This window comes from Arachis ipaensis, chromosome B10 (assembly GCF_059453495.1).
Source record: "Arachis ipaensis isolate K30076 ecotype BB chromosome B10, ASM5945349v1, whole genome shotgun sequence".
Lineage (NCBI taxonomy): Eukaryota > Viridiplantae > Streptophyta > Magnoliopsida > Fabales > Fabaceae > Arachis > Arachis ipaensis.
In genome coordinates this window covers 5,687,292-5,706,632 of record NC_142435.1, presented here as the reverse complement: position 1 = coordinate 5,706,632, position 19,341 = coordinate 5,687,292, and the positions used below count along the sequence as shown (strand labels likewise).

The 19,341-nt window shown below is 34.3% G+C and overlaps 2 protein-coding genes across 2 annotated transcripts; one reads left to right on the top strand and one right to left on the bottom strand.

The window, feature by feature from the left end:
* Positions 1-8,764: 8,764 nt before the first annotated feature.
* On the top strand, positions 8,765-12,557 carry LOC148579017 (uncharacterized). Its single transcript, XM_088488090.1, has 5 exons — positions 8,765-9,545; positions 9,676-10,706; positions 10,793-11,686; positions 11,757-12,011; positions 12,084-12,557. Exons 1-5 carry the CDS (start codon positions 8,765-8,767, stop codon positions 12,555-12,557), a joined length of 3,435 nt encoding a protein of 1,144 aa, XP_088344216.1.
* Positions 12,558-16,934: 4,377 nt separating this feature from the next.
* LOC107621564 (transcription factor MYB41-like) lies at positions 16,935-18,411 on the bottom strand. The gene is made up of 3 exons (XM_016323595.3): positions 18,168-18,411; positions 17,959-18,088; positions 16,935-17,871 (listed from the first exon to the last, which is right to left on the bottom strand). Exons 1-3 carry the CDS (start codon positions 18,298-18,300, stop codon positions 17,094-17,096), a joined length of 1,041 nt encoding a protein of 346 aa, XP_016179081.1. The 5' UTR covers positions 18,301-18,411; the 3' UTR covers positions 16,935-17,093.
* Positions 18,412-19,341: the final 930 nt, after the last annotated feature.

Sequence of the window (19,341 nt, the reverse complement as noted above, 5' to 3'; positions counted from 1 at the left end):
CACATTGGTTCGAATTACGTTCAACTTTTTCTTCTCCTAATTCGAACTATGTTGGTTCGATTTACTAAGGAATGTAGTTCGAACCAGACTGGTTCGAATTACATAAAAATAGACCTTGGCTCATTGCTAAAACGATTTTGCTTTTGGCTTATTTACGTAATGCGAAACTTTCCTTAGCTTATTAGGGTTTTTTACCCTATAATTTACTGTGCCTGCATTATATATATGCCATTATGGGTTAGTTCTCTTTCTGTATATATACTTGTACTATTATAGTATTATGTATGTAAATTTGGAGACATAATTATGTTGTTTTTCGGCTATACACATTGCCGTGTGTTTGTGATGGATACGTCCTGTGTCTGGTTATTTCTTTTCTTTTTGAGATGATGCTTATAAAATTATTTTGATAAATAAAATTAAGTGGTTATCTGTTTAGAATATAAGGATTAATATGTATGTCATTTATGTAAATATTAGTTGATTCAAAAGGAGATTTATATTTGGCCAAGTTATATGTACATATTAATAATAAAAAAAAATAATTAATTGTTATATAAGAAAATTAGTAACAATTTGGATTATTATACCATCTATTTTATAAAGATTTGGTTTTAGAATAAATTGACTGAACATTATGCTGCCAAAGCAGCCTCTTTTGTGAAAATTAATTTATTTAAAACATTAGGAATATGGTGATATGTAATTCATACGAATATTGATCAGCCTAAAGGAAGGTCTGTATTAGGCCGAATTACATACACATATTAATGGTAAATACATATTTGGGTAACTAATTAAGAATAAAGTAATGCTTATTATTTATGCGAACAATAATCGGCCCAAAGGAAGTTTATTGTTTGGCCAAATAATAAGCATTGCACACTTTTGTTTATTTTCTATTAATTATGCGGTCAATAATCGGCCCAATGGAAGATTATTGTTTGGCCAATTAATAGAAAATATATGCGGTAATAAATAGGTTGCGAAGTTTAAGTTTCCATGTGTGCATTAAGTCAGTCCAAAGAAAGGCTTAATGTGTGACAGGAATTTTGACAATATTTGATTACTGCAATGAGAGTATCACTTACAGTTAATTTTTCTATCCAAAGATTGAAAATTAATATTGTTCTAGATATCTCAATATGGATTTTTTTTCCATTATTTAACTAATGTTTACTGCATGTTTATTTGTTCTAATCCAGAAACTATGGCTTTAATTACCAATGTTTCTGCACAAATTAGCAGTATTCCTATGCTGAATGGTTCAAACTTTAAAGTTTGGAAGGATACCGTGGAGATTTTCCTCGGTTGTATGGATCTAGATATAGCTCTTCGAGAGGAGAAATCCACTTCCACTCCGGAAAAACCTCAATGAGGTTAAAATAGAGAAGTGAGAGAGATCCAATCGAATGAGCATTATGAATTTATGATCATGAAACGCTCAATTCCTGAGGTGTTTCGGGACTCAATTACTGAGGATAAAGATGTCAAACAGTTCCTAAAAGATGTTGAAAAATTCTTTACTAAGAATGAAAAGGCGAAGGCAAGTAGTCTTTTGAGCAAACTTGTCTCCATGAGGTATAAAGGTAAAGGGAACCTAAGGGAGTACATTATGGAAATGTCTCATCTTATTTCAAAATTGAAAGCACTAAAGTTAGAGTTGTCTGAAGATTTACTCATGCATTTCATTTTGATTTCTCTTCTTGCACACTTTGGGCAATTCAAAGTGAGTTATAACACTTTGAAGGACACTTGGTCCTTAAATGAGCATATATCTCACTGTGTACAGGAAGAAGAGAGGCTACAACAAGATAAGACTGAAAGTACTCACATGACTTCATCTTCTCAGTATAAAAGAAAGCGTGATACTACTGCGGATGTGCCTTCTCAACAGAAAAAGATTAAGAAACAGGATCAAGTTTCAACCTGTTTCTTCTCTAAGAAGGTGGGACACATGAAGAAGGATTATACCAAATATGCCACCTAGCGTGTAAAGAAGGGTATAATTCTTACTTTCGTTTGTTCTGAGACTAGTTTAAGTTATGCACATGTTGATACTTGGTGGGTAGATTCTACTGCTACTACTCATGTAAGTATTACTATGTAGAGTTGCATGTGGAGCCGACCGCCAAGTGATGCTGAAAGATACATCTATGTGGCAGACGGTAATATAGTTGCAGTCGAAACTATAGGAACTTTTAGATTATGTTCCACGAGTGGATTTTACTTGGATTTATTAGAGACATTTTATGTACCGACATTTAGACGAAATTTGGTTTCTGTTTTTCATTTGGACAAATCAGGCTATTTTTGTTCATTCGAAAACAATAAAGTCAGTTTCTATATAGGCTTGACTTAAATTCCTATAATAATGAAATACTGCAAACGGGTACAACACAAAAAACTAAATGAGAATTTGGCATCATTATGGCACAAACGTCAAGGTCACATCTCTAAACAGAGAATTCAAAGGCTCGTGTCGGATGGAATTCTTGGACCCTTAAACTTGGCAGACTTTGAAGTCTGCATTGAGTGCATAAAGGGGAAAAGGACAAACGAAAGAAAATTAGGTGCCGAGAGAGCTAAAGATGTCTTAGAACTGATACATACCGATATATGTGGCCCATTTCCTACTGTCTCTTGGAGTGGATAACGGTACTTTATTACGTTTATAGATGATTACTCTCGTTACGGGTATCTATATTTAATTCATGACAAGTCCCAAGCCTTGGATGTTTTCAAGTCTTTCAAAGTTGAAGTTGAACTTCAACTTGGAAAGAAAATTAAAGCTGTCAAATCTGATCGTGGTGGTAAATACTACGGAAGATATGACGGTTCAGGTGAGTAAAGTCCCGGGCCTTTTGCTCTTTTCCTAGAGGAGTGTGGTATTGTTCCGCAATACACCATGCCAGGCAAACCTAGCATGAATGGTGTTGTAGAGCGAAGGAACCAAACTCTTAAGAACATGGTGAGAAGTATGATTAGTCATTCTTCCTTGCCTGAATCACTCTAGAGAGAAGCCTTAAAGACCGCAGTATACATCCTTAATAAGGTGCCAAGCAAAGCAGTTAACAAAATCCATATGAAATTTGGACTGGAAAAAGGCCAGTATAAAGCATTTGCATATTTGGGGATGTCCAGCTAAGGCGTGACCTTATAGGCTGCATGAAAGAAAATTGGACTCAAGAACAATTAGTTACTACTTTGTTGGTTACGCTGAGTGTTCACGGGGGTACAAGTTTTACAATCCTGCATTAAGGCCTATTTTGAAATGGGAAATGCGAGATTTCTTGAGGATGTTGAGTATGGGGGGAAGAAAATATTAGAAATGTTTCTTTTGATGAGGATTCTGTAACTGACAATGATCAGGTCTTTGTACGTATTGTTGTTCAAGACACAGTTATAGTACAAGAGCACAATGAGAATTCTACTGTAGATCCAGTTACAGTACAAGATAATAATGAGAATATCGTTGTTGCTCAAGATACTGCTACAACACAGAAAAATAATGAGAATTCTCCTCAATCCCAATCCATACAGCAAGCTCAACAACCTAAAAAAGTGTCATTAAGGAGATCCAATAGAGAAAGGAAAAAATTCATCTGTGGTCTCAAACAAGCTTTCCGTCAATGGTATCACAAGTTCATCAAGTCATTATCTCATGGTTTTGAGGTAAATATCATAGATGAGTGTATACCGCAAGTTCGGTGGGAGTAAATACATCCTTTTGGTCTTACATGTTGATGACATTCTACTTGCCAGTAGCGATATAGGCTTGTTGCATGAAACTAAGAAATTTCTATCGAACAAATTCGAAATGAAAGATTTTGGTGATGCCTCTTTTGTATTAGGAATCGAGATACTAAGAGATCGCTCTCAAGGTATTCTTGAATTATCACAAAAGAACTATATCGAAAAGATTTTAAGTAGATATGGCATGAAAGATTGTAGACCAATGGACACACCCGTAGCTAAAGGAGACAAGTTTAGTCTCAAGCAATGTCGCAAAATAATTTTGAGAAGACAGCAATGCATGATAAACCTTATGCATCAGCACTAGAAAATTTAATATATGCTCAAGTCTGCACACATCCCGATATATCATTTATAGTGGGAGTGTTGGGTAAATACTTGAGCAATCCGGGCATGGATCATTGGATAGCTGTTAAACGCGTAATGCGTTATTTAAAGAGAACAAAGAATTACATGCTTACTTATCGGAGATCAAAAAATTTGGAGATCATTAGGTACTCTGATTCCGATTTCATCGCATATGGTTGCGAAACTTTGTCACTGAGCTTCATATAGTAGATGACATTAAAAGGTCATTAAAGATATTTTATGACAATAAGTCAGCAGTACTATACTCCAATAACAATAAGAGCTTGACAAAATCGAAGCATACAGACATCAAGTTCTTAGTTGTCAAGAAGAAAGTTTAAGAAAAACATATTTCCATAGGACATATAGGAACAGAGTATATGCTAGCAGACTCAATAACCAAGGAATTGATCCCTAAAGTCTTTCATGAGCACACTGCTCGAATGGGAGTCAATATTTGTGATGCCTTGGTTTAGTGGGAGTTTATTTTATGTTGTATGTCCTATGACAGATATTGAGTTATTTTTCTACAGAATTAAGTTGATGGTTTATTTCATATCATGTGAAATGTTCATTTTGCAATATTTGTATTGTGTTTGATCTCAATAAAGTTTTAAAGTTGGACCAGCTGGAAATAGACATGCATGAGATCACTTGGCATGTAATTTCCATATTACTCATCCAATTTTGATCTATGTCGTTAAGTATGTTAGGATGGTGATTGTCGTGGTTTAGTCACGACATTAATGTGATAAAAGCTGCGGTAGTTCCATATCTAATGTATGAGACGGACCAGATTGTTTAAGTAATGAGAGAAATAGCATTCAGATGCGCGCATAAAGTTTATAAGATGTGATTATGTTAAGAAAGAATATATGTATAGCCCAAATGGGAGATTGTTAGGAAATTATTTAATTTCCTAATTTATTTGTGGGCAATACATATATTAATTATAATAACAAATTATGCTATTTCAAATTAAATGACTTATATAATGATGATCTCATTTATTGTAATAAATGCTAATTGAATAAGTCATTATTATTTTTGATTTGAAATTAAATGAGAATAAAACCGGATATTATCTTTTGTTCTTTAGATAATTATCTTTTGGATTTTAGATATATTATCTTTTGGACTTTAGATACTATTTTATTTGGGTTTTAGGATTTAATGGGTGCCATGCTCAAATATAAATAGGCCTTCAGGGTTTCGGTCCCCAATATACCAAAGCCGCATTTGTTGTTCTTTTTCCATCAAAAGAGTTGCAGTTCAGCCACCTAGGAATACAAAAGGCTTTGGTTGAGAAAGATCGAAAGAACCACAAGATCCAAATCTTTCTATCAATTTCTAACTCTTATGAGTATAGATAAACTTCTGTATTATATTATATTTTTTAGTAATTCAATATAGGTGATCTGAATTAATAAAATAATTTATTCCAACAAAGTCTAATTATCGGAATAATAAGAAAACTGTATGTGATGTGTGAATCACGGAGCATCTGCAAATATTTCCATATTATTAGCTGTGAATTTGGTGGTTCCAGCAACCTATGGATGTTGCAAAGAACACCTGTTAAGGATATTCATATTAAAATATTTTAGTAGAAATTGTGAATATAAATATGAGTGTAAGTATAAATTAGCTAAGAAAGTGATGATGATCATAGTCGGCATGACCAAGGGATTTAATTGGTGCATGTTGCATAAAGCATGTGCCATGTATGTATGAATGTATGTATGTATTCGGAGACGTGTGCACATTGGACAACAAGTCCAAACACAATGCAAAAAGGGAGGTGGGGTTCCATCATTATTCATCATTTGTTTGCTTCTCAATGTGTTGGCTCCTATTTTGTTTTAATACACTGTCATTAATAATTAGTCCATGAGAAGCACATGCGAAATCATCCCAATTCATTTTTATACTAACCTAAAATCGATTATTAGTATAAAAAATATTATTTATATATTAAAATTAATTATTAATATATTTATGTATAAATATATATAATTAAATTTATTTTTTAATATATATTTATATTTTAACATGTATTTTATATTGATAATTAATTTTAATCAACACTTAGGGTCTATTTTGATAGTTTTATTAGTGATTTTTTTAAACTTTTAACTTATAAAAAAGGTGTAGTATTAATGTCTGGTACAATTTTTAAAACAAAATTACAACTTTTTAAAAAGTTATTTTAGTGTTTAAGGAGAAGTTAAAAAAAATGACTTCTCTTATAATAAATTTTTTTTTATCATTTTTTTTTAAATAAGTACTTTTAAAACTAAAAAATCAAATACAAAATAACTTATTTATAAATTATTTTTAATATAAGCATTTATTATTTAAACTATTTTTTCAAAAATAACTTAATTAAGTTTTTACCCAAACTAGTCTTAATATAGTGTTGAATAAGCAATACACTTGTTATCGAACAACGGCACATTAAAAATGCATTCCTTCCTATATATAGTTCGTAGGAAATGATGAAGGCTGCTTTGTTTTGTTATTTCTGGACTCAATTCTACCATAAATAAATTTCATATATGTTGTTGTAATAATTAATGCATTTTTCTCCACTTTCTGATTACGATATATAGCTTCTTTAATACATAATGTATATTATTGGATAGTGCTATTTACTAACATACATTTTTTGTTTTCCCTTAAAAAAATAGATTAATAAGTAATTGTTGAAAGTTGAAAATTGAAAATAGTAGTATTACAAACTCACGTTTCCGGGGAAGAGCAACACCATACTTTTTTCAACTCAATCATGATGAAACATATTATTGTACTGCACGCAAATCAATGATTAATGATCCACGACCACAAGCCCGAAATAGGATAGGACACTCTTATCTTCTATGCCCCTATCTGTTCAAGTAGCGTTCAACTGTAGTCCGTAGTTGATGCTTTTTCATAAGAATTTTAATATACACTAAATTAGTTTCTTATATTTGAACATAATTTTATTTTGATACTTAAAATTTAAAATATTTTATTTAAATTTTAAAATATTTTATTTAATTTTAATATAGTCTTACTGTAATATCAAAGTTAAATAATTAATAAAATATTCTACATAGTAGTAACACTACAAAAATAAAATTAATAATTTAAAAAATAAATACAAGTTCTAGAGATACAAAATCAACCGTGAATGTATCAATACACTTATTTATTATTTTTTATAATTTAAATAAAATATTTTTTATAAAACTAACGAGAATAATAAATAAATGTATTGATGCATCTACCATTGATTTTGTGCCTCTGAAATTTATATTTATTCTCCAGATTATCGACTTTGTTCTTATACTGCTGTCATGTAGGACATTTTATTAATTATTTAACTTTGATCTCACGGTAAGACTAAATTAAAGCTAAATGAAATTTTTTTTGAATTCAAATAGGACACTTTAAATATTAAGAACTAAAACAAAATTATACCTAAATGTAAGGGACTAATTTAACAATTTTTTTTTTGGTGACTAGACTAATTTAACAATTATATTATCTTAAGTGATGATAAGAATTTAATATTGAATAATATATTATTTTAAAAATTTTAAAGAATAAAAACATAAATGTTAAAATTATTGAAATAATAATCGATTTTTTTTTAAATATAAATTTTTTTAAGAGAAATCAATTGCTAAATTTTTAGAAATTGATCGGTTTAGTTAATCACTAAAATCTTAATCTATAATTAATAGATAACGATTCATTTTTAACTAATGCTACCAAATCAAATTCAACTTAAATAAGTTGCTGATAAAATCAATTATTGTTGAAATCGGTTTTTAAATAGCAATTCACTTTTTAGTTACTAAATCAATCGTTAAATTTCTTTTAACATTGATTTAGAGACCAATCTTTTTTCATTTGATATAAAAAAATTAATTGCTCATTTCATCGTTAAAATCGGTTATTATTTCAAAGCTTTTTATCGTAATATATTTTTAAATTCCGTTCGAGAGACAATAAAAAATCTTAATTATGTGTACAATGGGTTAATTATTTAGCCTAATATGAATAAGAGTAAATTACCAATTATGCCTCCGAAATTGTAAAACGCTGACAATAATAACCCTAATATTTGTTAACGACAATTATACCCCTGAAAATTTTAAAAACGCTACAAATATGCCCAACCGTGAAGTGAGGCCTTCTCCGTTAAACGGAACATGGTGATGTGTCAAACGAGAATCCAACGTGGCATCCTCACTAGGCCTTCCGTCCCGTTTCAGGTTTCCCCCTAATTCGTGAAACCCTAATTGTGCAATTCCTAGTAAATGACCAGGCTAACCTTGAGTGAAACAATCCATTTAACTATGATCATTTTGGACGCGGGAAACTAAAGAGTTTCTTAGTGTTGGTCTCTGTATCTCTTCGTCTCGTGTGTCTCTGCATTCGCGTGTTGAAGTTGTTAACATTACTTGCAATCTGATGTTTGGCATTGATACTAGGTGAAGAAATCTCCATTGAACAACGAAGGTTTCGGTAAGCATTCATTGTTTTCGTTCTTCTTGTTATCAGGTCGTTGGGGTTTGCATGTTGTTGGTGATGAAGTGAAACTTTTTTCTGATGGTTGTGTTCATGTGTTGATTTATCTGATTGTTACTTCTTTCATGTTTTTTGTTAGATGGCAAGTCATATCACGTTTGTATATCACCATCGGGGTTGGTTAGAGAAGGATGCTGATGGTGTGGTGAGGTATAACGAAGGTTTAGTGAGTGTCATCGACAGGGTGCATGTTGATACATGTAATCTGTTCCTTGTTGAGGGTTTGTTTCTGGATTTAGGTTATACTAGGTACAATGAAGTGTATTGGTTGGAGCCGGGGATGTATTTAGCTAATGGGCTACGAGTTCTGAGAAGGGATGCCGATGTGGTTAAGTTGTGTGATGCTGCACTGAAGAATAAAAACAGGGTCCACTTATATTTTGAGCATCCTGTTGACGCCGATCCAGAGTTAGTTGATGTAGTCGAGGGACCTCCTTCAGAAGACCAGCAAAATCATGACCAGGATCTCCCAAAGAATGATGAACATGGAGGAGTAGATGATATAGTAGTTGATGGAGCTATTTCAGAAATTCAGGAAACTCATCAAGATGATCCCACACAGTACGAGGAGCAACAGCAACAGGAGGGTGAATCAGTGTTGAATAATGGGGGGAATGATCAATCAGAGAAAGGTGACGTAGGTACTGATAACGTACCCATTGAAACTGAGGCTGCAACTGTTGAGAATGAGGCACCCAATCAACGAAGTAACCATGAGACACAAGTTGAACCAGAAGAGGGCCAATCTCAGCGTCAGGAAGCTGAAGGTCGGGGAAGAAAGCGCAGGAAGAAACATGGAAGGCCCCAACCGTCTGGTAGAGCGCAACCTGATGCACAGGACAATGGAGACGAACTGCCAGGTTAGAAAATGTGTTGTATATGTTTGTAGCTTAAAACATGCAAATATTCATGATTGTATTGTTAATTAATTGTAGAGCATAGGGTGAAAATTGCTTATATACTTACCTAATCATATGAATGCATCACAAGGTCGTAGGCATCATCCAAGACCTCCTCCATCAGGTCAGAAGATCCTACCACCCAGGGAGGAGAATCAGGCTCCAAGGGTGGTTGTTCCTAACCAAAATGACCCTGATGGTGGGCCAACTGAATATCAGTACCAGTCTGAGGAGTTGCAGACCCCGCCTGGTTCTGATTCTGAGGATGAAAATCCAGTATTCCCTCAGCACAATCCTGATACAAAGTTTAGCAAAATTAGACTGGAGTTAGGTATGGAATTTGGGACGATGCAGCAGTTTAAGGATGCAGTCCGGAAGTATAGTATTCAAATGGGCAGAGAGGCATTTTTTCTGAAGGTTGAACCACATAGGTGCAGGGTTATCTGTTACAATGAAACGTGTCCATGGGAGGTTTACTGTGCAAGGAGAAACCAACCACCTAGTTACCAAATAAAAACACTTGTTGATGAGCATACATGCCCTAGGAGTAATAGAAGTAGGTCAGTCACTTGTAAATGGGTTTCGGAAGAGTTGATAGGTAAGATTAGGATCTGTCCCAATTTGTCCCAGAAAGAGGCTAGAGATATGTTCAAGGTGGAGTTCGATATATGTGTTGGAGAGAGGATGATGTTTAGGGCAATGGAAAAGGCTAAGGATGTCATTGAGGGCACAGAGAGGGAACAGTATTTGATGTTGAGGACTTATTTGAATGAGCTCCGTAAGGCCAACCCAGGATCCAGTTGCCATATGGGTACATCTCCACAACCGGAAGGTTTGCCTAAGTTTAGAAGTCTTTACATATGTCTAGATGCCTGCAAAAGGGGATTCAAGCAAGGTTGTAGGCCTTTCATATGTCTTGATGGAGCATTCTTGAAGGGTTACTTTGGAGGACAGCTGCTGACTGCCGTTGCCCAAGATGCGAACAATCATCTATTCCCAGTTGCATATGGAGTAGTTGATGCAGAGACAAAAAAAAATTGGAAAGAATTCCTTGAATATTTGTTGGCAGATATAGGGGACCATCAGCAATTTGATTGGCACTTCATGTCAGATAAGCAGAAGGTTAGTTTTCAATCTGTGTTTTCAACTACTTTATTCAACTTATTACTCAAGCTATGGTATATAGTGTCTAACTTACTTAATGACAGGGCCTAATTCCTGCTCTGCAAGAAGTTATGCCAGGGGTTAATCACAGGTTTTATACAATGCATATGTGGAGGAATTTCCAGAAGCGTTGGAAAGATCTGGAACTTAAACAATTGTTGTTTCAATGTGCAAGGGCGTTGACTGATCAGGAATTTGCTGAAGGTATGGCTGCAATAAAAAGGATTAATACAGCAGCCTGGGAATACTTGTCTGCATATGAGCAAGAAACATGGTCAAGATCAAGATTCTCTACCTGGCCAAAGGTAGATAACATAACAAATAATAATGCAGAATCACTTAATGCAACAATGGTGGGTTTAAGAGGCAAGAGCATAATTACCATGCTGGAGGATATCAGATATTACCTGATGAAAACTATGGCATTCCACAAAGATGCATTAATGGCCTACACGGGCAAGCTGGCTCCTATCCAAACGAGCAGGTTGGAGAAAGAAAAGAAGGAAGGAAATTACTGGGAAGCTCAGTGGGTGGGAGATGATGATCACAATGTGTTTGAGGTAAGAAGACATGGTCGCACACTTCGGGTCAACACTCAAGAGAGGACTTGCACCTGTAGAAAGTGGCAACTGACAGACCTGCCGTGCTGTCATGGAGTTGCTGCAATTCAAAGAAAAAATCAAAGGCCAGAAGATTATGCCCACCATTGGCTGACTATGGAGGCATATAACAGAACTTACCAATTTCATATCAACACAGTCCCTAGTCAGGAGTATTGGGCTGATACAGAGGGGCTGCCATGTCTCCCTCCACCTTATAAGAGGCCAATAGGAAGACCTACAAAAAAAAGAGCTCGACATGAATCAGAGAGGCAGAGTGGTAGCCAGTACAAACTTAAAAGGAGTTATGGCAAAACAAGTTGTAAACTTTGCAAAAAGGTAAAAAATAATCTAACTTGCTGTTGAGTATTGTCATATATTGATGGTTGGAATGATGTTGTATTCGTAGGTTGGGCACAACTCAAGAACCTGTCCTGATAAGAAGTCGCATGTGGCATCTGAGGAAGATGCAACCGCACAGCAATCACCTCAAGCAGGTCAGGCAGATGGAGGACATGTTCAGCCACCAACTCAACAAAATTTGCCACATATGGATTTAGAGGACATGTCAGACTCCGAGCAAGAGAGATTTTGGGAGGAGACCATGGATGCAGTTGAACAAGAGCTCACACAAGGCCATCCACATTCTGAAGCTGATGAAGAGGTATTACATATATCAATCAATATTGAGGCAGTCACTTGAGAAGTTATACTTAGACTTATTTTTTTTTTGTAGGCCAATCTCAACCTATCTGGTTCAACAAGTCAGTCTGCTGGAAGGAGATCTCCTAGGACCAACCCTGGGAGGAGAGCAACCAGATCTAGCAAAGGTCCTGCATCAACTCCTAAAACTCCCTCCAATACTACTGCTGTCGCTGCTGCTTCTTCTAGCAGGGAAGGAATCAGGGTAAAGATGCCTATTATGAGGCCCCCATCAGCTCCATGTCCAGCAGCCACTCCAAGGCCCACAGCTCCAAGTCCAGCAGCCACAACAAGACCCACAGCTCCAAGTCCAACAACCACTCCAAGGCCCAACCCACCATTTAGGCCCATACAAGTACGGCCCGTTGGACCTACTTCAACTGCTGTCCCTGGTTTAGGAGTTGCAGAAACCACAAGGACTCCTGTGGTGTCAAATGAAACCATGAATGGAGCTAGTAAAGCAACAACTTCTAGGTTCTCTAAGTTCATGCCAAATCAGTCTGGTTGAGAGGGACTTGCATATGTGATTAGTTCTTCTTTTGAGTTATGAGTTAAAGATTAGTTGTTATACTATTTCTACTTTTTGAGTTATATGTTGTTCTTAGCATTCATGGCAATTGGCCTTTGCTGCACAATTTATGTCTTTTGGTGTCTGAAATTAAGACTAATTAGTGAGTATTGAGTATTTTGGTTAGAACAATATGTGTTAAGGCTAATTGTTATCCAGATCAAACTTTTTGGTTGGAACAATATGTGTTAATGCTAAATGTTATGCAGATCAAATATTTTGGTACTATTCGTATTCTTTTGGCAGTGTTTCATTTCTTAAACCTATCTCAAATTAGTTAGCATATCTGAGTTGTCCTTTTTTACTTATCTGTATTCACTCCATTCATGTTATTGTCAGTATTCAACTGGGTGTAACACACAGCTCTAATTCATTAATAAGCAACAACAATAGCTACAACAATGTCAACATAAATTCCACAAAACAGTAACACATAACATCCATTGTTTGTCCTGCATGCATCCCTCCTCCTATCTAACCAAACAAATCACACTCAAAATCAAACTCAGAACAACTCCACAAAGAATGATGCATAAAAATAATTCAACTCTCTTCATGTGCTCCCTCATCATCTTTCCATATCTGTAAATGGTCTCTGTCTCAAGACTGGTAAATCTCCCTTTCAAGACTCCACATTCATGGCATACTTGTGTTCCATTCTTCGAGATTTCCTCCAGCCCAACTGATTCCTCGTTGGTTTCGTCCATCCACTGAAAATAACGACACCCAGTGTTCTTCGTCTGCCCAGCACAGAAGCCATTCATCAAGCTCAACTCTCAATAGGGAATGTGGACAGATTCAGCCAAAAATTCATACATACCTTCCACAGAGGACATCTGAAGAACCATCTCTCTTGATTTCTCCTCGTCTTCGACTTCAACGCCACCACTTGAAGACGGCAGAAGCATGTCCCGTCATATGGCTTGCTCCCATGTTCGTCGAGCCCTTCAGAGTTACTATTTTCCACTGACTGTGTCCTTCGATTGTTATGGGACAAGCCTCTGCTTCCACCATGCATGATAGTAATTAGGGTTTATGTTTGTAATGAATTGGGGAAAACATTCTCTCACAATCCGTATAAAGAAGGAACGACACAGAACGCCTACTGAGGATGCCACGTTGGATTTCCGTTTGACACATCACCATGTTCCGTTTAACGGAGAAGGCCTCACTTCACGGTTGGGCATATTTGTAGCGTTTTTAAAATTTTCAGGGGTATAATTGTCGTTAACAAATATTAGGGTTATTATTGTCAGCGTTTTACAATTTCGGGGGCATAATTGGTAATTTACTCTATGAATAAATAATAAAAATTCCTCCACAGATTATTCTAAATTTAAAAACTTTTATTTAGTTATTTCACATCAAATTTTAATTTTCAAATTCTCCAATTTTAAATTTTAAATTTTTTAAAAAATTCAATTAATTATTTTAAAAAAATAACCATCCAAAATTCTAATTTACCAAATCATTTCACTCCAATACCCTCTTCTTTTTCAACCGACGACCACCTCCACCTTCATCAATAATTATCCCACTTCACCTTTGCTACTTGGCTTGCCAACATCCAATATATTTTAATTATATATAACTAAACTCAATCCAGTCAAAACAATAATTTGCGTAAAAATTAAAATACCATCCGCATACCTACTAAAATGACCATCTTAAATTGACCATTAAAATAAAAAAAGAAAGAGTGAATAAATAGAAAAAGCAACTATGATCATCCAACAATTTAATTTTTATTAAAAAAATGTATAATTTGCCACATGAATCTTATGATTTGATGTAACTATAAAATAGAAAAAAAAAAAAAAGTTGAACAGATAAGAAAAAGACGACGACGGTATGTGTGAGAGGGCTGTCTAATGATCCCACCTTCAACTGGCTGACGAAGGAGATTGGAACTCTAATACCATATATACATTGTACAAATATTCCATTGGCTCCCTATACTTTCTCTTAATTTAATTATCATTTAATGTTAATTTAAAAAAATATTTTCATTGTATACTAATTATATTGGCTCTTTATACTTTCTCTATATTTTTATCAAAAAGACAAGACACGTTTTTTTTTTTTTTTTTACCAAAGATAGGAGACTTGAATCCGCAACCTCTTAATTAAATATGAAGAGATTATGCCATTTGAGTTATAACTCATTAGTAAAGACAAGACACGCTTAGGACATCAAAGAATAAATTTTTCATAAAATATATTCCTTTTTCCCAATAATATTTTAAATTTAACATTTTAACAACACTTAGCTTGTTATTTTAAATTTTGATTTTGCATGAACAGTATCCATTTGGGCATGCATTATTGAGTGTGGGCTTATCTCAAATGCTGATCCAATTAATATTAGTATTCCTAAGCATTTATTAATGGTGACGCTAAATAAATGAAATACAAGTCGACCAGAGAGCACAGGAACCTCGCTTAGATTTTAAATGAAAAGCAAAATGTGGCGGTGTCAGTGAGTGAGAGATGGACACGTGTCCTTCCAAACTATTATGGTCAAAGTTGTTCCATTCCAGTTTCCAATTACCCATAATCTCCATGCAAATCATATTATTACTCTCATTATTATAAGTCTGCGTGATTTGACGCTTACTCTTCACACCTGTCCCCAACACGTGTCCATTCCACGTCTTCCGGCTTTCCTCCGCCGCTTACCTCGCCGGGATCCTCCCCTCTCTCTCGCCACTAGGGCTGGCAATGGGTAGGGTAGGGTAGGGTTTGGACCCTACCCTAACCCTACCAGCAGGTTGAAAATTTTATTAAAACTCTACCCTACTCTACCCGCGGGTTGAGAATCTCTCAACCCTAACCCTACCCGCATCCTAAAATTCTAAACCCTACTATACCCTATCCTATCCGCTGAAATATCAAAGTTTTTCAAAGTAAATATAAAATTCAATTATTTCGAATTTTATACGTATTAATAACATAAAAAATAAAAAACTAATGCTCTAAATTACTAAATTAACTAACTAGTTTAGTAGTTGTTCACTTATTATAAGTCATTACAAAAAAGAGGTTGTGGGTTCAACTCTTACTTCCTTCACTATATAAAGAGATTTTTATAAAATATGTGCTATATATGTGGTGCGGGTAGGGTAGGGTAGGGTACACCCTAAACCCGTACCCTATCCTACCCGTAGGCATACCCGGACCGTACCCTACCCTACCCGCAGCGGGTAGAATAGCCTACCCTACTCGAGCGAATTGGACCGAATTAAGTACCCGCGGATAGGGTATGAATTGCCAGCCCTACTCGCCACCACTCCCGCCTCCGCCTTCAAATTCAATCATTGTGTTTCCAAATACTATTAATTTATATTCTCTTAGCTTCTACTAGATCTCCATATATTTATATATTATTATTATTATTATTATATATTCCCTATGCTTTAGTTTTTTTTTTATTTTAATTTTTCCGTCTGCTTTTACCTTTCTATTTTTGATGATATATTGCTAATTCAAGAAAGGGCAACTAAAAAATGCACTTTTAATTCCTGCTAATCATGTATGAAGCAATCAAGAGGAATAAATATAAATTAAATTATTAAACAGTCAATTAGCTGCTATGCATCCAAGAGTTAAATAAACTAAAAATTAAATAGTCTACATGCTGTGAAACATGCAGTAGCTGATGATCGATATTGATAATAGAAAAATCTGAACAGAGTTTTCTTCACTATTAGCAAATATTATTTTTATAGAATTAATTACAAAAATTTAAAGTATAATTTTTTGGAGTTTTGTTTAAAATAATAAATACCTTAAAATTTAAAAACATAACGTCTTTAATTTTTGTTTTCATATTGAAAACACTTGTCATTAGCTAAATTCATTTAAATATTAGCATGATGAGTACTATTATCTTTAATTTTAAATATTTTGAAGTTTTGCTATTATTTAATTATTATCTGAGGAAACACAAGTCAAGCATGCATTGGGGTGGCGGATAATATAATATATAAAAATATTATTTATATACTAAAATTAATTATTAAAATTATTTTAATATATATTTTATATTTTATACTAATAATTAATTTTAATAACTAATTTTAATATATAATTAGTATATATATTAATTACACTGGTTTAGTGGTTTGTTTAAGTAAACCCCGCTAAATTGGGTTACAAATCTAAGAAAAGCACAAACAGACATAGAGTGACATAGCAATAATAGAAAGATTATTTTGATTAAACAAATAGAAAAGCGATTAGGACATACATCATCATCACTATATCCTAACACGAACAATAAACAAAGCATACAATTAAGAAACTTTAAATACAATATCACCAATAATGATAAATGATATTAATAAAATAAAAGTTTAGAAAATGTTACAAGTAATAAATATATATCAACACCAAACAAAGGATCCGATCCCTGGTTTGTCTACCTTCAATTCCTAGCTAGATAATCAACCTTGCTTTTCGGTCAATGAAAATTCACTAATAATAATAATAATCTGAAACAACATTATTATCACAAAACTGAGTGACATCCAAAACATCTGGGATTTGAAATCTCAACATGTTGTCACTACTACTCTCATCCTCGGTGCTGCTGCTGCCATTGATGTTCGAATTCAACGTTGTGGGGCTTGAATGGAAGGTTGTTGAAGCTTCTGACAATGATGAAGGACCCACTAGAAGATTATTATTGTTATTATTATTATCAGAACTATAGTAATCATAGCTCGATAATTGAGGGACAATATAATCTTCTTCTGTTAAGGAACTTAAAGCAATTCCATTGAACGGGTATGCGTTCACATTGTTATCATTGTTTGGTTCAATGAAAGGTGGCAATGAGACACAAGTCACCGACTCTTGATGAGTTTGAACAAAGTGTTGTTGTTGTTCTTGTTGTGTTTGGTTCTGGTTCTGGTTCTGAATTTGAGGATTATCATAATGATTATGATAAGAAGTGAAGTCAAGGCTTTCATCACGTTGTTGAGAAGAGATGATAGAGGAAGCTAACTTGAGAAGCTGAGGGTTCACCATAGGGTGCATGGTAAGGAGCCTTTGGATGTTGATTGGTGAAGAATTATTATCTCCATAGAGAGAAGAACTTAGAATGGAAGTGAGATCCAAGAGATCAAGTCTTGGACTGTGTGTGACAGGATCAATTCCCATTCTCAGAAGCCTTTTCCTTATGTGAGTGTTCCAATAATTCTTTATTTCATTATCCGTTCTTCCTGGTAGCCGAGAAGCAATCGCAGACCACCTACATGAATAATCATTATCGAAATTTAAGTACAGTTAACTTCACGTGAAGTTGATATATAGTTAAGAGTCAGTTAATTATTATTACTTGTTGCCAAGAATGCTATGTAGTTGAATGATTGTCTCTTCCTCTTCAAATGAGAACCGACCACGCTTTATATCTGGCCGGAGATAGTTTGTCCACCGTAGACGGCAACTCTTTCCACATCTTTGCAACCCTATAAAATATGTTATTATTAGTTGTGTAAGAAAATAATTAAATTAAAGAGGAGAATTATGTATATATATACTACATACCAGCATTCTTTGGGAGAGTCCTCCAGTTTCCATATCCATGTTTTTGAATATAATCAATTAGTTTTTGATCCTCCTCGGGAGTCCATGGCCCTTTCTTGAGGCCATTTTTGTCACAACAAGGTGCTCTTCCCATGATGAGAATAGATAAAAGAAATTATTACAGGATAATAGGGTCCGTAATAATGGAACGTATAGTATATAGTTGGGTTGATGTATAAATAGGAACAAAGCCTAGGAAGAAACAAAACCAAGTCAAAGGGATTCGGTGCCGGCCTCCGTTATCCCAAATGGCTACGTGTCTCTTATAATTAAATTAAAATCTTTGGATCATATCACTGGGATTGTTGGATTATTACGTATCTATGTTTTGTTATTAAATTTTGTATTAACTAATTTGTACGTATGTATGTGTTATTTTAATTATCATTTTCCGGGGAGTGTGAACTCTATACCTTTATGGATTCATACAAGCTGTAATCGACATGGAAATGCCACGTGCCCCCCTCTATGTATTAATATCGATGTGTTACAGGGACTCCACGGCGTTGATAATCATTTTCTTCTTTTATATATAAATGCATTATTATTGCATGGGCCTCTTCCCTTTTCTTTAATTTCTTATTACTTTTGCCTCACTTTTCATTTTATCTTGCATGGCTTGCTAGCTAGCTCAGATCTGAAGTGCACTTTATATATGTTTATTCAATAATATTATAATTTCCTAAAAACGAAAATTTAGGGAAATAGATCCTCTCTATTTTTTTTTGTCACTGGAGAGAATAAAGTGTAATTTTCCACCTTTAATTTTACAAGTGAGACCAAAAATAAATAAGAGAGAGAATGTAATGAAGGGTAAGATTTTCTACTAAATACTATCCAGTTTTTTTTTTTACCGAGAGGATCCAATCCCAAAATTTAGTCTGGCATCTCTTCTATTATTATCTCATGACCAAGCTAAGTACTTTAGTGATATATGTGAAATATGTGTATAATAAATGCAAAGAAGATTGGGGATGAGCATTTAATACACCGAAGCAATAATAGAGTTCGGCGTATTGTCGAAGCATGAAAATTTATACGCACATTTATTATGAATGATGGGAATATTATATATATTAGTGTTTTTTTTTTTGGTGACTTTATTATATATATTAGTGTGATATTTATTTATTTG

What these genes read in the sequence shown, in the direction of transcription:
- LOC148579017 (XM_088488090.1), top strand. Translation starts at nt 8,765, where the DNA reads ATGGCAAGTCATATCACGTTTGTATATCACCATCGGGGTTGGTTAGAG. An exon ending in TCATGTCAGATAAGCAGAAG is followed by an intron (nt 10,707 to 10,792) that starts GTTAGTTTTCAA and finishes ACTTAATGACAG; the next exon opens with GGCCTAATTCCTGCTCTGCA. An exon ending in ATTCTGAAGCTGATGAAGAG is followed by an intron (nt 12,012 to 12,083) that starts GTATTACATATA and finishes TTTTTTTTGTAG; the next exon opens with GCCAATCTCAACCTATCTGG.
- LOC107621564 (XM_016323595.3), bottom strand. Translation starts at nt 18,300, where the DNA reads ATGGGAAGAGCACCTTGTTGTGACAAAAATGGCCTCAAGAAAGGGCCA. An exon ending in GACTCTCCCAAAGAATGCTG is followed by an intron (nt 18,089 to 18,167) that starts GTATGTAGTATA and finishes CATATTTTATAG; the next exon opens with GGTTGCAAAGATGTGGAAAG. An exon ending in CATAGCATTCTTGGCAACAA is followed by an intron (nt 17,872 to 17,958) that starts GTAATAATAATT and finishes TTATTCATGTAG; the next exon opens with GTGGTCTGCGATTGCTTCTC.